Genomic DNA, 21872 nt, shown 5'->3' on the forward strand with positions numbered 1-21872 from the left:
GCAAGAAAGCAGAAGAATGGGGTTGAGAGGGATAATAAATCGGCCATGATGGAATGATGGGCAGACTCGATGAGCCAAATAGCTCCTGTGCCTTAAGTTCTTTCCCTATAAGTCAGGTCCTCAAGTCCTGGCAACATCCTTGTAAATTTTCTCAGTACTGAGGTGGGAAATGGAGAGGAAGAGTGCAGAGCCAAAGAGACAGATGGGTTCAGGGATGGCGGGTATCCCGTGGCCATGTTTGGTTCCCAAGGTCATCCACAGAGACAGAGAGCAGGCTCTCCAGACTGATTAATTTGCCCAGTTCCAAAAGCAGGCACCTAGAACCCTGTATACCCTCCCATTTCTGTACTTATCCGAACTTCACTTAAACGTTGAACTCAAACCCACATTCATGACTTCGGCTGACAGCTCCTTCCACACTATCACTAGCCTCTGAATGAAGAAATTTCCCTTCATTTTCCCCTTAAATATTTCACCTTTCACTCTTAACCTATGAACTCTGGTTCTAGTCTCACCCAACCTCAGTGAAAAGAGCCTGCTTGCATTTACCCTAATCTATATGCCTCAGAATTTTGTATATCTCAATCAAATCTTCCCTCATTTTCCTACAATCCAGGGAAACAAAGTTCTAATCCTCTCAACCTTTCCCTATAACTCAGGTCCTCAAGTCCTGGCAAAATCCTTGTAAATTTTCTCTGAACTCTTTTGATCTTTCTGATATCTTTACTATATGGCAGGGGGATGGTGATCAGGGTGATGGAGCTGAGGATGAGCCAACAGGTTTACAAGACAACGATGGGTGTAACATGAATGTAAGGAAGGACAAGCCAATGATTGGGTACAAATGCAGACAGAGCAAAGAGTTAAATTTTACCATAGAGGCAAAATTCAAAGAAGCGAAGAATGCAGTTCTGAAGGTGCTGTATTTAAATGTGTGTAGTATTCAGAACAAGATCGACGAACTCCTGGCACAATTAGAGATTGTATGACTGTGGCCGGTATGACTGTGGGCATCACTGAGTCATGGCTGAAAAAAGGCCATAGTTGGGAGCTTAACATCAAAGGCTATACTTTGTATCGAAAGGACAGGCAGGAAGGCTTATGTGGTAGTGTGGCTCTGTTGGTAAGGGATGGAATTAAGACTATAAGACCATAAGACCATTGACAATAAACTGGACTGGTCAAAGAACACTGAGGCTGTCTACAAGAAGGGTCAGAGCTGTCTCTATTTCCTGAGGAGACTGAGGTCCTTTAACATCTGCCGAATGATGCTGAGGATGTTCTACGAGTCTGTGGTGGCCAATGCTATCATGTTTGCTGTTGTGTGCTGGGGCATCAGGCTGAGGGTGGCAGACACCAACAGAATCAACAAACTCATTCATAAGGCCAGTGATGTTGTGGGGATGGAACTGGACTCTCTCATGGTGGTGTCTGAAAAGAGGATGCTGTCTAAGTTGCATGCCATCTTGGTCAATGTCTCCCATCCACTACATAATGTACTGGGTGGGCACACGAGTACATTCAGCCAGAGACTCATTCCTCCAAGATGCAGCACTGAGCGTCATAGGAAGTCATTCCTGCCTGTGGCCATCAAACTTTACAACTCCTCCCTTGGAGGGTCAGACATCCTGAGCCAATAGGCTGGTCCTGGACTTATTTCATAATTTACTGGCATAATTTACATATTACTATTTAACTATTTATGGTTCTATTATTATTTATTATTTATGGAGCAACTGTAATGAAAACCAATTTCTCCCGGGATTAATAAAGTATGACCATGACATATCTTTGAAAGAGGTAACATAGGGTCAGAGAATGTTGAATCTTTGTGGGCGGAATTAAGAAATTGCAAGGGTAAAAAAAACATTATAGAGATCATATATAGGCCTCCAAATGATAGCCAAGATGTGGGGTTGAGATTGCAGAGGGAGCTGGAAAAGGCATGTAATAGGGAAATGACAGAATTGTAATGGGGGCTTCAATATACAAGGGGATTGGGAAAATCAGGTTGGTGTCAGATCGCAAGAGGGAGAATTTGTTGAATGCCTACAACAGGGGTGTCAAACTACCAGCCTGTGGGCTGCATCCGGCCCGCAAAGGGGTCTAATCCGGCCCGTGGGCTGCTTCCGGCCCGCAAAGGGGTCTAATCTGGCCCGCGGGATGATTTGGGGTAAAAAAAAGTATATTCACAACTATTTGTTATGTATCTGTACGGCAGCCACTTTCTCTCACCACTCTCTCTCCCACTGCTGTCTGTGCCGTCCTTGTGTGTACTTAGAAAAGAATAGGCGGCAGTTAACCTCCCGCTGTGCATAAGCACCTACCACCCTGCACTGAAGACCACTAGGGCCCTATTTACGTCGTCAGACACAGTATAAACACACAGAGTACTCAGGTAAGGAAACACCTGTAGCACCTGTGGTTCAAAATGCTTTCCAAGAAAAGAAAAGTTGACATCGAAGGTCGGATATTCAATGATAATTGGAAAGATCGTTTTTTCCTTCTGTGAGGTCAACGGCAAACCTGTGTGTCTGATATGCTCGCAACAAGTGGCTGTGGCAAAAGAGTACAATATCAAACGACACTATGAGACGTCACACAGAGAAAAATATGACAAGTACGCAGGACGACTCAGAACACAAAAGGTAAACGAGTTTGAAGCAGCTCTGAAAAAGCAGCAATCAGTGTTCACCAAAAGTCGAGAGACTCATGATGGAGCTGTCAAGGCCAGCTACATTATTGCCAGCAAAATAGCTGCTGCGTCGAAGCCATTCTCAGAGGGGGAATTCATCAAAGCATGCATGCTGACGGTGGCTGAGCTGGTGTGCCCTGAGAAGAGACAGGCTTTTGGTACTATCAGCTTGTCAAGAAATACTGTGGCAGAGAAGATCGGGGACCGAGAAGGAGATTTGAACAGTCAACTAGAAGACAAAGTGAAATCATTTATTGCCTTCTGTATTGCAATTGATGAGAGCACCGACGTGACTGATGTAGCTCAATTGGGAATATTTATTCGTGGTGTTGATGCATCTTTGACCGTCACCGAGGAGTTTGTGGAGATGGTGCCCATGACAAACACCACAAGGGTGAACGATGTTTTCTCCAGCCTCGTTGAGGCCTTGGACAGACTGGGGACTGACTGGAGTCACGCTATCAGTGTGGCAACAGATGGCGCACCGTCCATGGTTGGGAAAAGGCAGGTGTTGTTACGAAACTCAGAGAGAAAGTTCAGGCAGAGAATCTGGAGCAGGAATTCTGGAATTTTCATTGTATTATACACCAAGAGGCGCTATGCAGCAGGAGCCTGAAAATGGACAATGTCATGGATGTAGTAATCAAAACGGTTAATTTTATTAGAGCCAATGGACTCAACCATCGTCAATTTGACACTCCTTTGTCCAAAAGTAATATTGGACACGGCCTACCCTACCACACTGAAGTCCGCTGGTTGAGCAGAGGGGTTGTGCTCAAACGTTTTTTTCAATTATGTGCAGAAATTGGACTATTCATGAATGAGAAAGGGAAGCCAGTGGCAGAGTTGGATGACCCAGACTGGCTTCATGATCTTGCTTTTTTGGTGGATATAACAGAGTACTTAAGTGTGCTTAATGTTAACATTCAAGGCCGCAACAAACTTGTTACGGAATACTACGACAGCATTTGTGCCTTTCAAATTAAATTAGGCCTGTGGGAGATGCAACTATCCCGGAGCAACCCAGCTCATTTCCCCTCTTTGCAGTCATGGGAATAATGACAACATGGACAGGTACAAGGACAAAATATCACGGTTGAAAAGCAAGTTTCAGAATTGTTTCCAAGTCTTCACTCAGCTCAAGAAGGAATTCTCACTATTTTGCTCGCCGTTTGCCGACAACGTAGCATCAGATGTGCCGGAGGAACTCCAAATGGAACTAATTGAAATTCAGTGTAATTCTGCTTTGAAATATAAATTTGAGACTGTGGGTCTGGACTCATTCTATCAATACCTGGGACCAATGTACCCCAAGATGTGCCTCAAAGATCCTTTGCATGTTCGGGACAACATATCTCTGTGAGCAGGCGTTCTTCATCCAAGCTGCGCTCGCAGCTGACACACAGACAACTAAATGACTATGTGGCGACCCACTTTCTGGCACACACGAACCGGCTCACAACAGCACGCGCAGGCAGAGGGCCGGCCCCAAAAAGGGCGCCAGGCCATCTTCACCAGCAGGGGGAAAATCCCGCACGCAGAAAGGGTCTGGGAATATGCATTCCCCACAGCAATCCCGCCCAGGGAGGGCGGGAACGGGAAGGCTTTTAAAGCGGGCCGCGAAGTTTGAATAAATCTCTTTTCATCGCAACTCTAACTCACCGACTCCGTGTGGTTATCCTAGTGCTGTGTGTAGCACATCGCTACAATTGGTGACCCCGACGGCCCAAACGATATTTGGACCAGAGATGACCGACGCTGCATCTGTTCACGCAGTTTCGTTAAAACTGCCAAGCTTCTGGACGCTGCGACCCCAATTATGGTTCGAACAAGCAGAAGCACAATTCCACATTCGGCAGATAACCTCGGAGTCCACTCGCTACTACTACGTGCTGAGCTCACTCGACCAGGAGACTGCTGCACAAGTTGAGGAGTTCATACAGTCGCCCCCGGAGGACGGCAAATACACAGCATTCAAAGCCCTGCTCATAAGGACTTTCGGACTCTCACGGCGCGAACGAGCACGCCGCTTAATGCACCTGGATGGTTTGGGAGACAGGCCGCCATCAGCATTAATGAATGAGATGCTGGCCCTGGCTGAAGGACACAAACCCTGCCTCATGTTTGAGCAGGCGTTCCTAGAGCAACTGCCCGAGGACATATGCCTGCTGTTGTCCGACGCAGATTTCAGCAACCCCCGGGAGGTGGCGGCCCAAGCAGATGTGCTGTGGAATGCCAGGAAAGAGAGAGGGGCATCCGTCGCACAGATCACCAAGCCGCGTGCCCAACGACAGACCAGACCAGGCCTGACAGCAGAGCCTACAAAACCTGGCGACAGGAGTGAGGAGCCCAACGAACAATGGTGTTTCTACCACCAGCGGTGGGGCACGGAGGTCCGCCGCTGCAGACCACCCTGCAAATTCCCGGGAAACGCCAGGGCCAGCCGCCACTGATGGCTATGGCGGCTGGCCATCAGGACAGCCTCCTGTACGTCTGGGGCAAGCAGTCGGGACGCCGCATTTTGGTCGACACCGGAGCGGAGATCAGCGTCTTACCTCCAACGAGTTATGACACCCGCAACAGAGAATCGGGACCCACCCTGAGGGCCGCTAATGGCAGCACGATACGAACCTACGGCACCCGCACGGTGCGGCTACACTTCAGCTCCAGCCGGTTCACCTGGGACTTCACACTGGCCACCATGGCCCAACCACTGCTGGGGGCAGATTTTCTACGAGCCCACAGCCTGCTGGTCGACCTGCAAGGGAAGCGATTAGTCCACGCCAAGACTTTTCAAACGTTCTCCCTGGATGAAGCAAAGTTGCCAGCCCCACACCTGGACTCCATCACGCTGTCCGACGATGAATTCACCAGGGTCCTGGCGGATTTCCCATCAGTACTGACACCGCAGTTCACGGCAGCCATGCCCAGACACGGAGTACAGCACCACATCCCGACCCAGGGACCACCCCTCCACGCCCGTGCTCGAAGGCTTCCCCCGGACAAGCTCCGACTGGCGAAGGAGGAGTTCAAGAAGATGGAGGAATTAGGGATCATATGATGGTCCGACAGCCCATGGGCCTCCCCCCTTCACATGGTGCCCAAGGCAACGGGGGACTGGAGACCATGCGGTGACTACCGCAGACTGAACGAGGCTACAATGCCAGACCGCTACCCTGTGCCGCACATTCAAAACTTCTCAGCAAACCTACACGGCACAAGGATCTTTTCCAAGGTAGACCTCGTCTGGGGATACCATCAAATCCCTGTACATCCGGATGACATCCCCAAAACAGCACTTATCACCCCGTTCGGACTTTTCGAATTCCTCCGAATGCCGTTTGGTCTAAAGAATGCCGCACAGACTTTCCAGCGGCTAACGGATGTGGTGGGACGCGACCTGGACTTTGCATTCATCTATTTGGACGACATCCTCATAGCCAGCAGTAGTCGGCAGGAGCATCTGTCCCACCTCCGCCAGCTCTACTCCCGCCTGAGCGAATTCGGCCTTACAATCAATCCAGCCAAATGCCAGTTCGGACTCGACACCATCGACTTCCTGGGCCACAGGATTACTAAAGACGGGGCAACCCCGCTGTCCACCAAGGTAGACGCGGTCCGCCACTTCCCCTGACCCAACACAATCAAAGGCTTGCAGGAATTCGTGGGTATGGTGAATTTTTACCACCGTTCCTCCCCTCAGCAGCCCGAACCATGCGCCCCCTGTTCACCCTGATGTCGGGTAAGGGCAAGGACAATACCTGGGACGAAGAGGCCGCAACCGCTTTCGTTAAAACCAAAAAAGCCTTAGCAAATGCTGTGATGCTAGTGCACCCCAGAACGGACGTTCCTACTGCCCTCACGGTGGACGCATCCAACACAGCGGTCGGTGGAGTGCTGGAACAACTCATCGAGGGTCGCTGGCAACCCCTGGCGTTCTTCAGCAAACAACTATGACCACCCGAACTCAAATACAGTGCTTTTGACCGGGAGCTATTGGCACTATACCTGGCAATCCGGCATTTCAGGTACTTCTTAGAAGGTAGGCCCTTCACCGCGTTCACAGACCACAAACCGCTTACCTTTGCATTCACTAAGGTGTCCAACCCCTGGTCGTCCCGCCAGCAGCGACATCTGTCCTACATCTCCGAGTACACGACGCACATCCAGCATGTCTCGGGAAAGGACAACGTCGTGGCGGACGCACTTTCCAGACCTACCATACAGGCCCTGTCCCAGGGGGTGGACTATGCAGCGCTGGCAGAGGCACAGCAGGCAGACACTGAGATCCCCAGTTACAGGACTGCAGTCTCCGGTTTACAGCTTCAAGACCTCCCCGTAGGCCCAGGTGAGAGGACCCTACTATGTGACGTAGCTACCGGCCAACCCCGCCCCGTCGTCCCAGCAGCCTGGCGCCGGCGGGTTTTTGAGTCCATTCACAACTTAGCGCACCCCTCCATCAGGACAACCGTCCGGCTGGTCGCCAACAGGTTCGTGTGGCATGGACTTCGTAAGCAGGTCAGTGAATGGGCCAAAACGTGCATGCAGTGCCAAACGGCCAAGGTGCAGCGGCTCACCAAGGCTCCGCCGCAGTGGTTCGAACCCACTCGCCGGAGGTTCGACCACATTCATGTGGATATCGTGGGGCCCCTGCCAGTGTCGCGAGGAGGGCGGTACCTCCTAACTATGATAGACCGGTTCACCAGATGGCCAGAGGCAGTCCCGCTCACCGACACCACCTCCGAATCCTGTGCCCGAGCACTGATCGCAACCTGGGTAGCATGCTTTGGGGTACCGGCCCACATTACCTCCGACAGGGGTGCCCAGTTCACCTCCAGCCTGTGGTCGGCTATGGCCAGCCTTTTAGGAACACAGCTACACCACATAACTGCCTACCACCCACAGTCGAACGGACTGGTGGAGCGCTTCCACCGTCACCTGAAATCGGCTCTCATGGCTCGCCTGGAGGGACCTAACTGGGTGGACGAACTTCCCTGGGTCCTGTTCGGAATCCGCACGGCGCCCAAGGAGGATCTACACACCTCGTTGGCTGAGTTGGTGTACGGCGCGCCCCTGGTCGTCCCAGGAGAGTTCATACCAGCCCCAAGGGGGCAAGAGGAGGAACCCACAGCAGTCCTGGACAGACTACGGGAGAGGCTCGGTAACCTGGCCCCCATCCCCACTTCACAGCACGGACAGAGCCCGACCTGCGTACCCAAAGACCTGCAGAACTGTAAGTTTCTTTTTGTACGACGGGGCAGACACCGGGCACTGCTACAGCGGCCCTACGAGGGACCGTTTAAGGTGATCAGGAACAACGGGTCCACGTTCGTGCTGGACACTGGGGGGAGAGAGGAGGTTTTCACGGTGGACCGACTCAAACCGGCCCATGTAGACTTGGTGCAACCGGTCCAGGCTCAGGCACCGCGGCGCAGGGGCAGACCTCCCAAACAGAGGCCGATCCAGACTGTGGACATTGGGGGAGGTATCGCTGGTTCTGGGGGGGGGGGGGTTATGTGGCGACCCACTTTCTGGCACCCACGAACCAGCTCACAACAGCGCGCGCAGGCAGAGGGCCGGCCCCAAAAAGGGCGCCAGGCCATCTTCACCAGCAGGGGGAAAATCCCACACGCAGAAAGGGTCTGGGAATATGCATTCCCCACAGCAATCCCGCCCAGGGAGGGTGGGAACGGGAAGGCTTTAAAGCGGGCCGCGAAGTTTGAATAAATCTCTTTTCATCGCAACTCTAACTCACCGACTCTGTGTGGTTATTCTAGCGCTGTGTGTAGTACATTGCTACAACATTATGAAAATCACAACTGCCCAGAACTGATCCCTGATGTTGACAGGCTGGTAAAAGCTAAGAGATGTCAGGTGTCTGGAAGCAGCAAGTGAAAAATGAGTGACACTGTGACACGAAAGCAAAATGCATTATGAAATATTGAGTGTCATAATATTGTGATTCATTCATTTTCTGACTATTCTATTATTATAAATGTGAACACTTCAATAAAAATTAGAGGCTGACTGGGTTCATTGTCTGAGTTTGATTGCTGGAAGCAGGCTAATAAAAATTAGGTGCAGTTGTATGGCCTACATCTACAATTTGTTTCGTTAGGTCTACATTTGTGTCTGCTAATGTTTGATTTCAAATGGTTTATTAATGGAAAGGGTGTGGCTCCCAAAACAATCTTAGCCAAAATAGCATTGTTTTTTCTCTCTCTCATCACAACTTTCTTGTAGCCTACGACTGTAAGTTAATACCAATCATAAAAATAATGCTTGCTAGGCAATTTAAGAGGGAGTTAGATATGGCCCTTGTGGCTACGGGGGTCAGGGGGTATGGAGGGAAGGCTGGGGTGCGGTTCTGAGTTGGATGATCAGCCATGATCATAATAAATGGCGGTGCAGGCTCAAAGGGCCGAATGGCCTACTCCTGCACCTATTTTCTATGTTTCTATAAGAAACGAAATTCGTAAAGTGAAACACTTTGTAGTTATAGCAGAGACTGAGACACATGACGGCAGGTTGAAAAAACGAAGGCAACAAAAGCTGTGGGAGCACGCACGCGTGCATAACTGATCCGGCCCGCATGAAGTGGCATTTTGCCCAATCCGTCCCGTGAGCTAAAATGAGTTTGACACCCTTGCCCTACGAGATGTCTTTTTAGAGCAGCTTCTGTTTGAGCTGACTTGGGGAAAGGCCATCTGAGATTGGGTGTTGTGTACTAACACAGATCTTATTAGGGAGCTTAATGTAGGAGGTAGTGATCATTATATGACTGAATTCATACTGCAGTTTGAGAGGGAGAAGCATAAGTTACTTGTATCAGTATCGCCTGAATAAAGGGAATTACAGAGGCATGAGAGAAGAGCTGACCCAGGTGGATTGGAGGAGGATACTGGCAGGGATGATGGCAGAGCAGAGATGGCTGAAGTTTCTGGGAATAGTTCACAAGGTGCAAGATAGCTATGTCCCACAGAGGAAGTAGTTCTCAAATGCTGGGGGTAGGCAACCGTGGCTGACAAGGGAAGTTAAGGACTGCATAAAAACCAAGGAAAGGGCATCTAAGGTAACAAAAGTGAGTGGGAAGTTGGATGATTAGGAAGCTTTAAAAATCCAACAAAAGGCAACCAAAAAAAGCTATAAGAAGGGAAAAACTGAAATATGAAGGCAGACTAGCCAATAATATAAAGCAGGATACCAGTTTTTCAGTTATATACAAAGAAAAAGGGAGGTGAGAGATGATATTGGACCACTGGGAAATGATGCTGGTGAGGTAGTAATGGGGACAAAGAAATAGCAGATGAACAATGTGTACTTTGCACCTGTCTTCACTGTGGAAGAGACTAGCATTGTGCCAGAGGTCCATGAGTGTCATGGAGCAGGAGTGAGTGCCATTGCTATTATAAAGGGAAAAGTGTTAGGGAAGCTCAAAGGTCTTAAGGTGGATAAGTCACCTGGACCAGATGGACTATATCCCAGAGTCCTGAGACAGGTTGCTCATGATTATTGGTCATGATCGTTTAAAAATCACTTGGTTCTGGCATGGTCCCTGAGGAATGGAAAATGGCAAATGTCACTTCACTCTTTAAGAAGGGAAGGAGGCAAAAGAAAGGAGGCTATGGGCCAGTTGGTTGGGAAAGTGTTGGAGGCTTTTATTAAGGATGAAGTTTTGGAGACTAATGATAAAATAAGTCAAAGTCAGCATAGTTTTTGTAAAAGGAAACAAATCTGTCAAGACTGTTTCAAGGAAGTAACAAATGGCGTCGACAAAGGAGAGGCAGTGGATGTAGTTAACTTGGATTTTCAGAAGCACTTGATAAGGTGCCACACATGAGGCTGCTTAACAAAATAAAATCCTATGGTATTACAGGAAAGGTACTGGCATGGATAGTGGAATAGTTGACAGACAGTAGGTAGTGAGTGGAAATAAAAAGGGCCTTTTTTGGTTGGCTATCAGTAACAATCAGGGGTCAGTATTGCAATCACTGCTTTTCACATTGTTTGTCAATGATTTGGATAATGGAATTGATGGCTTTTTGGTAAAGTTTGCGGATTATACGAAGATAGGTGGAGGGGTAGGTAGTGCTGAGGAAGCAATGTGATTGCAGCAGGACTTAGACAAATTGGAAGAATGGGCAAAAAAGTGTCAGATGGAATACAGTGCTGGGAAATGTATGATAATGCATTTTGGTAAAAGGAGCAGTAGTGCAGAATATTATCTAAATGAGGAGAAGGTTAATTTACAGGTTGAGTCTTTGGTAAAGAAGGCAAGTGAAATGTTGGCATTTATTTTAAGGGGAATAGAATATAAAAATAAGGAGATAATGCAGAGCCTTTATAAGATACGAGTCAGGGCAGGCACACTTGCTGGGGGAATGCAGCAGGCCAGGCAGCATCTCTAGGAAGAAGTACAGTCGACGTTTCGGGCTGAGACCCTTTGTCAGGACTAACTGAAAGAAGAGCTAGTAAGAGATTTGAAAGTGTGAGGGGGAGGGGGAGATCCAAAATGATAGGACAAAACAGGAGGGGGAGGGATGAAGCCAAGAGCTGGACAATCTTCAACCCTCCTCCTCTTCATGGACACCCCGCTCTGGTCTTCTGCCTGATCTGGATCTCTTTATTGCTAACTGCCGACGGGACATCAACCATATCGACTTCACCGCACCTTGCACCCATTCCAACCTCACTATAAAACCCGCCGATAAGGGGGGGTGCTGTTGTAGTCTGGCATACTGACCTCTACCTTGCCGAGACACAGGACAACTCGCGGATACCTCCTCTTATTTACTCCTCGATCATGACCCCACTAAGGAGCACCAGGCCGTTGTCTCCCACACTATCACGAACTTTATCCGCTCAGGGATCTCCCATCCACTGCTACCAACCTTATAGTTCCCACACCCCGCACTTCCCGTTTCTACCTCCTACCCAAGATCCACAAACCTGCCTGTCCAGGTAGACCCATTGTCTCAGCTTGCTCCTGCCCCACCGAACTCGTTTCTGCATACCTTGACACTGTTTTATCCCCCCTTGTTCAATCCCTTCCTACCTACGTTTGTGAAACTTCTCACGCTTTGAAATTTTTCGATGATTTTAAGTTCCCTGGCTCCCACCGCTTTATTTTCACCATGGAGGTCCAATCCCTATATACTTTCATCCCCCATCAGGAAGGTCTCAAAGCTCTCCGCTTCTTTTTGGATTCTAGACCTAACCAGTTCCCCTCTACCACCACTCTGCTCCGTCTAGTAGAATTAGTCCTTACTCTTAATAATTTCTCCTTTGGTTCCTCCCGCTTCCTCCAAACTAAAGGTGTAGCCATGGGCACCTGTATGGGTCCCAGTTATGCCTGCCTTTTTGTTGGCTTTGTGGAACAATCCATGTTCCAAACCTATACTGGTATCTGTCCCCCACTTTTCCTTTGCTACATCGACGACTATATTGGCGCTGCTTCCTGCACGCATGCTGAGCTCGTTGACTTCATTAACATTGCCTCCAACTTTCACCCTGCCCTCAAGTTTACCTGGTCCATTTCCGACACCTCCCTCCCCTTTCTAGATCTTTCTGTCTCTATCTCTGGAGACAGCTTATCTACTGATGTCTACTATAAGCCTACGGACTCTCACAGCTATCTGGACTATTCCTCTTTTCACCCTGTCTCTTGCAAAAATGCCATCCCTTTCTCGCAATTCCTCCGTCTCCACCGCATCTGCTCTCAGGATGAGACTTTTCATTCCAGGACGAAGGCGATGTCCTCCTTTTTTAAAGAAAGGGGCTTCTCTTCCTCCACCATCAACTCTGCTCTCAAACGCATCTCTACCATTTCACGCACATCTGCTCTCACCCCATCCTCCCACTACCCCACGAGGAATAGGGTTCCCCTGGTCCTCTGCTACCACCCCACCAGCCTCCAGGTCGAAAATATAATTCTCCATAACTTCCGCCACCTCCAACGGGATCCCACCACTAAGCACATCTTTCCGCCCCAACTGCGACTCCCTTGTCCATTCGTTCCCCCCATCCCTCCCCACCGATCTCCCTCCCGGCACTTATCCTTGCTACACATGCCCATACACTTTCTCCCTCACTTCCATTCAGGGCCCCAGACAGTCCTTCCAGGTGAGGCAACACTTCACCTGTGAGTCGGCTGGGGTAATATACTGTGTCCAGTGCTCCCGATCTGGCCTTCTATATATTCCACGTTCCATTCCCATTCTGATATGTCTATCCATGGCCTCCTCCACTGTCAAGATGAAGCCACACTCAGGTTGGAGGAACAACACCTTATATTCCGTCTAGGTAGCCTCCAACTTGATGGCATGAACATTGGCTTCTCTAACTTCTGTTAATGCCTCACCTCCCCCTCGTACCCCATCTGTTGTTTATTTATTTAATATATATATTCTTCTTCTCTCTCTCTCCTTTTTCTCCCTCTGTCCTCTCACTATACTTCTTGCCCATCCTCTGGGCTTCACCCCTCCCCCTTTTCTTTCTCCCTAGGCCTCCTGTCCCATGATCCTCTCATATCCCTTTTGCCAATCAACTGTCCAGCTCTTGGCTCCATCCCTCCCCCTCCTGTCTTCTCCTATCATTTCGGATCTCCTCCTCCTCCTCCCACTTTCAAATCTCTTCTTTCAGTTAGTCCTGTCGAAGGGTCTCTGCCGGAAACATTGACTGTACCTCTTCCTAGGGATGCTGCCTGGCCTACTGCGTTCCCCCAGCAACTTTTATGAGTGTTGCTTGGAGTATTGTCAACAGTTTTGGGCCCCATAATTGAGAAAGGATGTTTTGTCATTGGACAGAGTGTAGAGGAGGTTCACCAGGATGACTCCAGGAATGAAAGGGTTAACATATGAGGAGCATTTGGCAGCTTTGGGCCTGTACTCACTGGAATTTAGAAGAATGCGGAAGGATCTCATTGAAACCTACTGAATGTTGAAAGGGCTAGATAGGGTAGATCTGGAGAGGATGTTTCCTCTGGTGGGGGTCTCCAGAACAGGAGGGCACAGCCTCAAAATTGAGGGTCAACCTTTTGGAACAGAAGTACAGAGGAATTTTTTATCCAGAGAGTAGTGAATCTGTGGAATGCTCTGCCACAGACTGCAGTGGAGGCCAAGTCTGTGGGTATATTTAAGGCGGAAGTTGATTGTTTCCTGATTGGTGAGGGCATCAAAGGCTATGGTGAGAGGGCAAGTGTTTGGGGTTGAGTGGGATCCGAGATCAGCCATGATGGAGGGACGGAGCAGGCTCAAGGGGCTGAATGGCATAATTCTGCTCATATGTCTTATGGTCTTATGACCAGAGCTACACATAATATCTGTCAAGCAGGGGGCCGTGCACAATCCTGATTTGATGGAGACAGACGTGAGAGCACAGAGGAACATCTGGTGAAACTTCTGAAATGCCTGTGGGGTTGAAGTGCTCGGCAGAGGATGGTGCTCGGTGCTCGGTGTTGGAGGGCTGGTCGGAGGCTTGAAGTTTTCGGACGGATTCAGAGTCGGCTGCTTCCAATGGTGCTGCATCGGCAAGTTTGCGGCGCTCAGAGGTTCGTGGCAGGGAGAGTTTCTCCCTTCTGCTGTCTGCATGAGATGATGGGGCTATCGGGACTTTGAGACGTTTTTTTACCGTGCCCATGGTCTGCTCTTTATCAAATTATGGTATTGCTTTGCACTGTTGTAACTATATGTTATAATTATGTGGTTTTGTCAGTTTTAGTCTTGGTTTGTCCTGTGTTTCTTGTGAAATCATTCTGGAGGAACATTGTATCATTTTTTAATGCGTGCATTTCTAAATGACAATAAACGAGGACTAAGTGTCCTCATAATCTAATCTAATCTAATACTTCAAATTAGGAACAACAATGACTTATGGAACTTCAACATAACATCCAAACCTGTACTCAGTTATCCAATAGTTCTCCTGACTTACCTTCCTCAGAGAATGGGTGGCCCTGAAGGTCCTCAACAAACAATGAGAACATCTGGGTTGCCATGAACACTTTGAGAAACCTCCGTATGGACTTGGACGCGATGGATTTCCGGAAATCTTTCTCTTGGAAGACGGTGCAGTCCTTGTTTCGCTTGAGGTGTGCGGAATAGTGGCCAATGATTTTAACAAAAAAAAGCACAAAGGTGTTTGTCACCAAGTCATTCAACTCCTCACTCGCTGTTGGGAGACAAGTGCAGAGGCATGTCAATAGTATCACTCTGAAGTCAATGTCATCTGAAAGATCAGCTCCATCCTTACCCACACATGCCCTAATTTACCAAGCCATTGGGTGCATTTAAGGCAGATATTGATTGGTAAGGGGGTGAAAGGGTATAGGAAGAAGGTGGGACAATGGAGTTGGGAAAATCAACCATGACTGAGTAGCAAGCAGACTAAATGGGCTTATGTCTTAACATAGAGAGAAGATAAGCAGCTGGATTAGAGAGCATGATATTATCAGGAAAGGTTGAGAGAGCTTTTCTCTTTGCAGTGAAGGAGGATGAGAAGTGACTTGTTTGTAATGTACCAGATGATAAGAGGCATAGACCGAGTGGACAACCAGAGACATTTCCCAGGGGTGGAAATGGCTAATACGTGGGGCATAATTTTAAGGTGATTGGTAAGGGGGAATATCAGAAGTAAGTTTTTTTAAACAGAGCGGTTGGTGCATGGAATGTCCTGCCAGGCATGGTGGTAGAGGCAGATAGGTTAGGGACGCTTAAGGGACTGTCAGATAGATACATGGATGATAGAAAACTGGAGGGAATGGTTAGATTGATCTTGGAGTAGGACCATAAAAAATAGGAGGATTAAGCCATTCCACCTATTAAGTCTGCTCCACCATTCTATCATGGCTGATTTCTCAACCCCATTCTACTGCCTTTTCTCAGTAACCTTCGATGTCCAAACTAATCAAGGCTCCACCAACCTCCATTTTAAAATACTCAATGACTAGGCCTCCACAGCTGTCCATGGCAATGAATTCCACAGATTCACCACCCTCTGGCTAAAGAAATTCCTCTAAATGGATGTCCCTCTATTTTGAGGCTGTGCCCTCTGGTCCTAGACTCACCTACTATAGGAAACATCCTCTCCACGTTCACTCTGTATTTCAATATTCACAAGAGATTCTATAGGTGCTGGAAATAAAGAGCAACACACACAAAATGATGGAGCAGCAGATCACAAAGCATCTATGGAAATGGATAACAACACACACAAAATGATGGAGTAGCAGATCACAAAGCATCTATGGAAATGAATAACAACACACACAAAATGCTGGTGGAATGCAGCAGGCCAGTACAGTCGATGTTTCGGGTCGAGACCCTTCGTCAGGACTAACAGATAAAGGAGATAGTAAGAGATTTGAAAGTGGGAGGGGAGGGGGAGACCTGAAATGATAGGATAAGACAGGAGGGGGAGGAATGAAGCTAAGAGCTGGGAAGTTGATTGGCAAAAGGGATACAAGGCTGGAGAAGGGTGAGTATCATAGGATGGAAGAAGTCGTCTTCCTTTTTTAAAGAAAGGGGCTTCCCTTCCTCCACTATCAATTCTGCCCTCAAATGAATCTCTCCCATTTCACACACATCTGCTCTCACCTCATCCTCCCGCCACCCCACTGGGATAGGGTTCCTCTTTGCCTCACCTACCACCCCACCAGCCTCCACGTCCAACATGTAATTCTCTGTATCCCATCACAAAGCACATCTTTCCCTCCCCCAACTTTTTGTTTTCTGCAGGGATTGCTCCCTTGTCCATTCGTCCCCCCCATCCCTCCCCACCAATCTCCCTCCTGGCACTTATTCTTGTAAGCGGAACAAGTGCCCTTACACTTCCTCCCTCACCACCATTCAGGGCCTCAGACAGTCCTTCCAGGTGAGGTGACATTTCACCTGTGAGTCGGCTGGTGTGATATACTGTGTCCGGTGATCCCGATGTGGCCTTCTATATATTGGCGAGACCCGACGCAGGCTGGGAGACCGCTTCACTGAACACCTACGCTCTGTCCGCCAGAGTAAGCAGGATCTCCCAGTGGCCACACATTTTAATTCCACGTCCCATTCCTATTCCGATATATCAATCCATGGCCTTCTCTACTGTCGAGATGAAGGCACACTCAGGTTAGAGAAACAACACCTTATGTAACATCTGGGTAGCCTCCAACCTGATGGCATGAACATTGATTTCTCTAATTTCCGTTAATGCTCCTCCTCCCCTTTTTACCCCATCCCTAATTTAAAAATTTTTTTTTCTCTCTTTCCCTTTCACAATAACTCCTTGCTTGTTCTCCATCTTCCTCTGGTGCTCCCCTCCCCCTTTCTTTCTTCCAAAGCCTTCCATCCTATGTATTGCAGCCTTGTATCCCCTTTGCCAATCAACTTCCCAGCTTTTAGCTTCATCCCTCCCTCTCCTGACTTCTCCTATCATTTCGGGTCTCCCCCTCCCCCTCCCACTTTTAAATCTCTTACTATCTCTTTTTTCCATTAGTTCTGACGAAGGGTCTCAACCTGAAACTTCGACTGTACTTCTCCCTATAGATGCTGCCTGGCCTGCTGCGTTCCACCAGCATTTTCTGTGTGTTGTTTGAATTTCCAGCATCAGCAGATTTTCTCGTGTTTGCGTATGGAAATGAATAAACAGTCGATGTTTCGGGCTGAGACCCTTCATCAGGACTGGAAATGAAGGGGAAGACACCAGAATAAGAAGGTGGGGGAAGGAGGACTAGCTAGAAGGTGATAGATGAAACCAGGTGGTTGGGAAAGGTAAAGGGCTGGAGGAGAAGGAATCTTATAGGAGAGGAGAGTTGACCATGGGAAAATGATAGGCAGGTGAGGTCTGAGTGGAGATGGAAGAGGAGGGAAGGGGGAGGGAAGGGGGAGGGAAAAATACCCCAGAAGGAGAAATCAATGTTTATGCCATCAGGTTGGAGGCTACCTAGGGAGAATGTGAAGTGTTGCTCCTCCACCCTGAGAGTGGCCTCATCTTGGCACAAGTGGAGGCCATGGACCGACATGGCGGAATAGGAATGGGATAGCGATTAGAATGAATGGCCACTGGGAAATTCTGCTTTTGGGAGATGGAGCGATGGAGCGGAGGTGCTTGACAGAGCGGGCACCCAGTTTCTTCAGGTCTCACCAGGGTAGAGGAGGTCACACCACGAGTGTTAAATACAATGTTGCCTCACCTGGAAGGACTGTTTGGGGCCCTGAATGCAGGTAAATGGGCAGGTGTAGCACTTCTATCACTTCCCCTGTGGAAAGTGGGGAAGGTAAAGATGCTTACAAAAAGAAAAGCTTACAAAAGGTTCAGAGAGCTAGGTAATGTTAGAGATCTAGAAGATTATAAGGCTAATAGAAAGGAGTTTAAGAAGGAAATTAGGAGAGCCAGAAGAGGCCATGAGAAGGCCTCGGCGGGCAGAATTAAGCAAAACCCCAAGGCATTCTACAAGTATGTGAAGAGCAAGAGAATAAGACGTGAAAGAACAGAACCTATCAAGTGTGACAGTGGGAAAGTATGTATGGAATTGGAGAAAACAGCAGAGGTACTTAAGGAATACTTTACTTCAGTATTCACTATGGAAAAGGATCTTGGTGATTGTGGTGATGACTTGCAGCAGACTGAAAAGCTTGAGCATGTAGATATTAAGGAAGAGGATGTGCTGGAGCTTTTGGAAAGCATCAAGTTGGATAAGCCACCGGGACCTTATAAGATGTACCCCAGGCTATTGTGGGAGGCGAGGCAGGAGATTGCTGAGCCTCTGGCGATGATCTTTGCATCATCAATAGGGATGGGAGAGGTTCCGGAAGATTGGAGGGTTGCGGATTTTGTTCCTTTATTCAAGAGAGAGAGTAGAGATAGCCCAGGAAATTATAGACCAGTGAGTCTTACCTCAGTGAGGTAAGTTGATGGAGAAGATCCTGAGAGGCAGGATTTATGAACATTTGGAGAGGTATAATATGATTAGGAATTGTCAGCATGGCTTTGTCAAGGGCAGGCTGTGCCTTACGAGCCTGATTGAATTTTTTGAGGATGTGACTAAACACATTGATGAAGGAAGAGCAGTAGATGTACTGTATATGGATTTCAGCAAGACATTTGATAAGGTACCCCATGAAAGGCTTATTGAGAAAGTAAGGAGGCATGGGATCCAAGGGGACAATGCTTTGTGGATCCAGAACTGGCTTGCCCACAGAAGGTTGCAGACGGGTCATATTCTGCATGGAGGTCAGTCACCAGTGGAGTGCCTCAGGGATCTGTTCTGGGACCCTTGCTCTTCGTGATTTTTATAAATGACCTGGATGAGGAAGTGGAGGGATGGGTTCGTAAGCTTGCAGATGACACAAAGGTTGGAGGTGTTGTGGATAGTGTGGAGGGCTGTCAGAGGTTACAGCGGGGCATTGATAGGATGCAAAACTGGGCTGAGAAGTGGCAGATGGAGTTCAACCCAGATAAGTGTGAAGTGGTTCATTTTGGTAGGTCAAATATGATGGCAGAATATAGTATTAATGGTAAGACTCTTGGCACTATGGAGGATCAGAGGGATCTTGGGGTCTGAGTCCATAGGATGCTCAAAGCAGCTGCGCAGGTTGACTCTGTGGTTAAGAAGGCGTACGGTGTATTGGCCTTCATCAATCGTGGAATTGAATTTAGGAGCCGAGAAGTATTGTTGCAGCTATATAGCTTCTTCGGCAGTTGAATGGGGCACCACTGCGCAAGCGCGTGGAAGTCAGACTGTGAGGCAGCAGGAGTGTTTAAAAGCGAGAAGATTGTGAAGGTCAGTTATTCCTTTGGCAGTTGAATGGGGCACAACTGCACAAGCGCCTGAAAGTCAGACTGTGAGGCAGCGGGAGTGTTTAAAAGTGAGAAGATTAATAGAGTGGGTGATGTAGCGGGCGACAGAGTAGGAAGGCTTTGGCGAGCAGAGGCTGAGGAAGAGCTTCACTCCAAGTGAGGTAAGGCCAGGTAAGTTCCTTTAATAAATCTAATTACCTTAAGAGTAGGTAATGGAGGCAGCAGTTAGGGCAGTTGAGTGCTCCGTTTGCAGGATGTGGGAAGTCTGGGCAAGCACAATTGTCCCTGATGACTACACCTGTAAAAGGTGCATCCAGCTGCAGCTCCCTGACAAACTGAGTTAGGTAACTGGAGCTGGAGCTGGATGAACTTTGGATCATTCCTGAGGCAGAGGCAGAGGCAGAAGTAGACAGGAGTTTCAGGAAGATAGTCACCCCTAAGAGTCAGGAGACAGGTAGCTGGGTGACTGTCAGGAGAGGGAAGGGGATTAGATGGAATAAGCAGAGCACCCCTGTGGCCGTTCCCACCAATAATAAGTACATCGTTTTGGATACTGTTGATGGGGATGACCTAACAGGGACAAGTTGCAGTGGTTGCGTCTCTGGCACTGAGACAGGACCCTCAGCTCAGAAGGGAAGGAGGAAAAAGAGGAGAGCAGTAGTGATAGGGGATTCAATAGTAAGGGGGACAGTTAAGAGGTTATGTGGAAGAGATCGAGAATCCCGGATGGTCTGTTGCCTCCCTGGTGCGAAGGTTCATGATATCTCGGATCGAGTTCTCAATATTCTCAAGAGAGAGGGTGAGCAGCCAGATGTTGTGGTCTATGTAGGGACCAATGACGTGCGTAGGAAGAGTGAAGAGGTCCTGAAAGTTGAGCTTAGGGAGTTAGGCGCCAAGTTAAAGGACAGGACCTCCAGGATAGCAATCTCAGGATTGCTACCAGTGCTACGTGCAGGCGGCTTTAGAAATAGTAAGATAGCGCAGATCAACACGTGGCTGAAGACATGGTGTAGGAAGGAGGGCTTCAGATTTATAGATAATTGGGCAGTTTTCCAGGGAAGGTGGGATCTGTTCCAGCAGGATGATTTACATCTGAACTGGAGGGGGACGAATATTCTTGCAGGTAGGTTTTAATACAGAGGCTCCAGTGTATTTAAACTAGATACAAGGGGGGAGGGGAACCAGAGTGTAGGAACAGATGTATGGGAGAAGGAAGAAAAAGAAAATAGTAAAGTTGTTTGCACCATTAGTGATAAACAGAGAGTAAGAGGTGGAAAATTTCTTAAATGCATTTATTTTAATGCGAGGAGAATTATAAGAAAAGTGGATGAGCTTAGAGCATGGATTGATACCTGGAAATATGATGTTGTAGCTATTAGAGAAACATGGTTGCAGGAGGGGTGTGATTGGCAACTAAATATTCCTGGATTTCGTTGCTTCAGGTGTGATAGAATCGGAGGGATAAGGTGGGGAGGTGTTGCATTGCTTGTCAGAGAAAATATTACAGCGGTGCTCTGGCAGGATGATTAAAGGGCTTGTCTAGGGAGGTTACTTGGGTGGAATTGAGGAATGGGAAAGGCGTAGTAACACTTATAGAGGTGTATTATAGAGCAACTAATGGGGAGCGAGAAGTGGAGGAGCAAATTTGTAAGGAGATAGCAGATATTTGTAGTAAGCACAAGGTTGTGATTGTGGGAGATTTTAATTTTCCACACATAGACTGGGAAGCCCATACCGTAAAAGGGCTGGATGGTTTGAAGTTTGTAAAATGTGTGCAGGATAGCTTTTTGCAGCAATACATAGAAGTACCAATTAGAGAAGGAGCAGTGTTGAATCTCCTGTTAGGGAATGAGATAGGTCAGGTGATGGAGGTATGTGCTGGGGAGCACATTTTTGATTGGAGAAAGGTTAACTTTGAGGAGATGCGAAAGGATTTAGAAGGAGTGGATTGGGACTATTTGTGTTATGGGAAGGATGTAATAGAGAAATGGAGGTCATTTAAAGGTGAAATTTTGAGGGTACAGAATCTTTATGTTCCTGTTAGTTTGAAAGGAAAGGTTAAAAGTTTGAGAGAGCCATGGTTTTCAAGGGATACTGGAAACTTGGTTCGGAAAAAGAGAGATATCTACAATAAATATAGGCAGCATGGAGTAAATGAGGTGCTTGAGGAATATAAAGAATGTAAAAAGAATCTTAAGCAAGAAATTAGAAAAGCTAAAAGAAGATATGAGGTTGCTTTGGCAAGTAAGGTGAAAATAAATTCAAAGGGATTCTGCAGTTATATTAATAGCAAAAGGATAGGGAGGGATAAAATTGGTCCCTTAGGGAATCAGAGTGGACAGCTATATGTGGAACCAAAAGAGATGGTGGATATTTTGAACAATTTCTTTTC

At 47.9% G+C, this 21872-nt stretch overlaps 1 protein-coding gene across 6 annotated transcripts in view; it reads right to left on the minus strand.

The window, feature by feature from the left end:
* dennd2da (DENN/MADD domain containing 2Da) overlaps window positions 1-21872 on the minus strand; it is a 236331-nt gene that overhangs the window by 12065 nt on the left and 202394 nt on the right. For all 6 annotated transcript variants that reach the window (XM_063065682.1, XM_063065683.1, XM_063065680.1 and 3 more), the window contains one exon: window positions 14627-14863. In XM_063065682.1, the coding sequence (XP_062921752.1) occupies window positions 14627-14863 (237 nt within the window). The remainder of the gene's footprint in view (window positions 1-14626; window positions 14864-21872) is intronic.

This window comes from Mobula hypostoma, chromosome 13, assembly GCF_963921235.1.
Source record: "Mobula hypostoma chromosome 13, sMobHyp1.1, whole genome shotgun sequence".
Taxonomy (NCBI): domain Eukaryota; kingdom Metazoa; phylum Chordata; class Chondrichthyes; order Myliobatiformes; family Myliobatidae; genus Mobula; species Mobula hypostoma.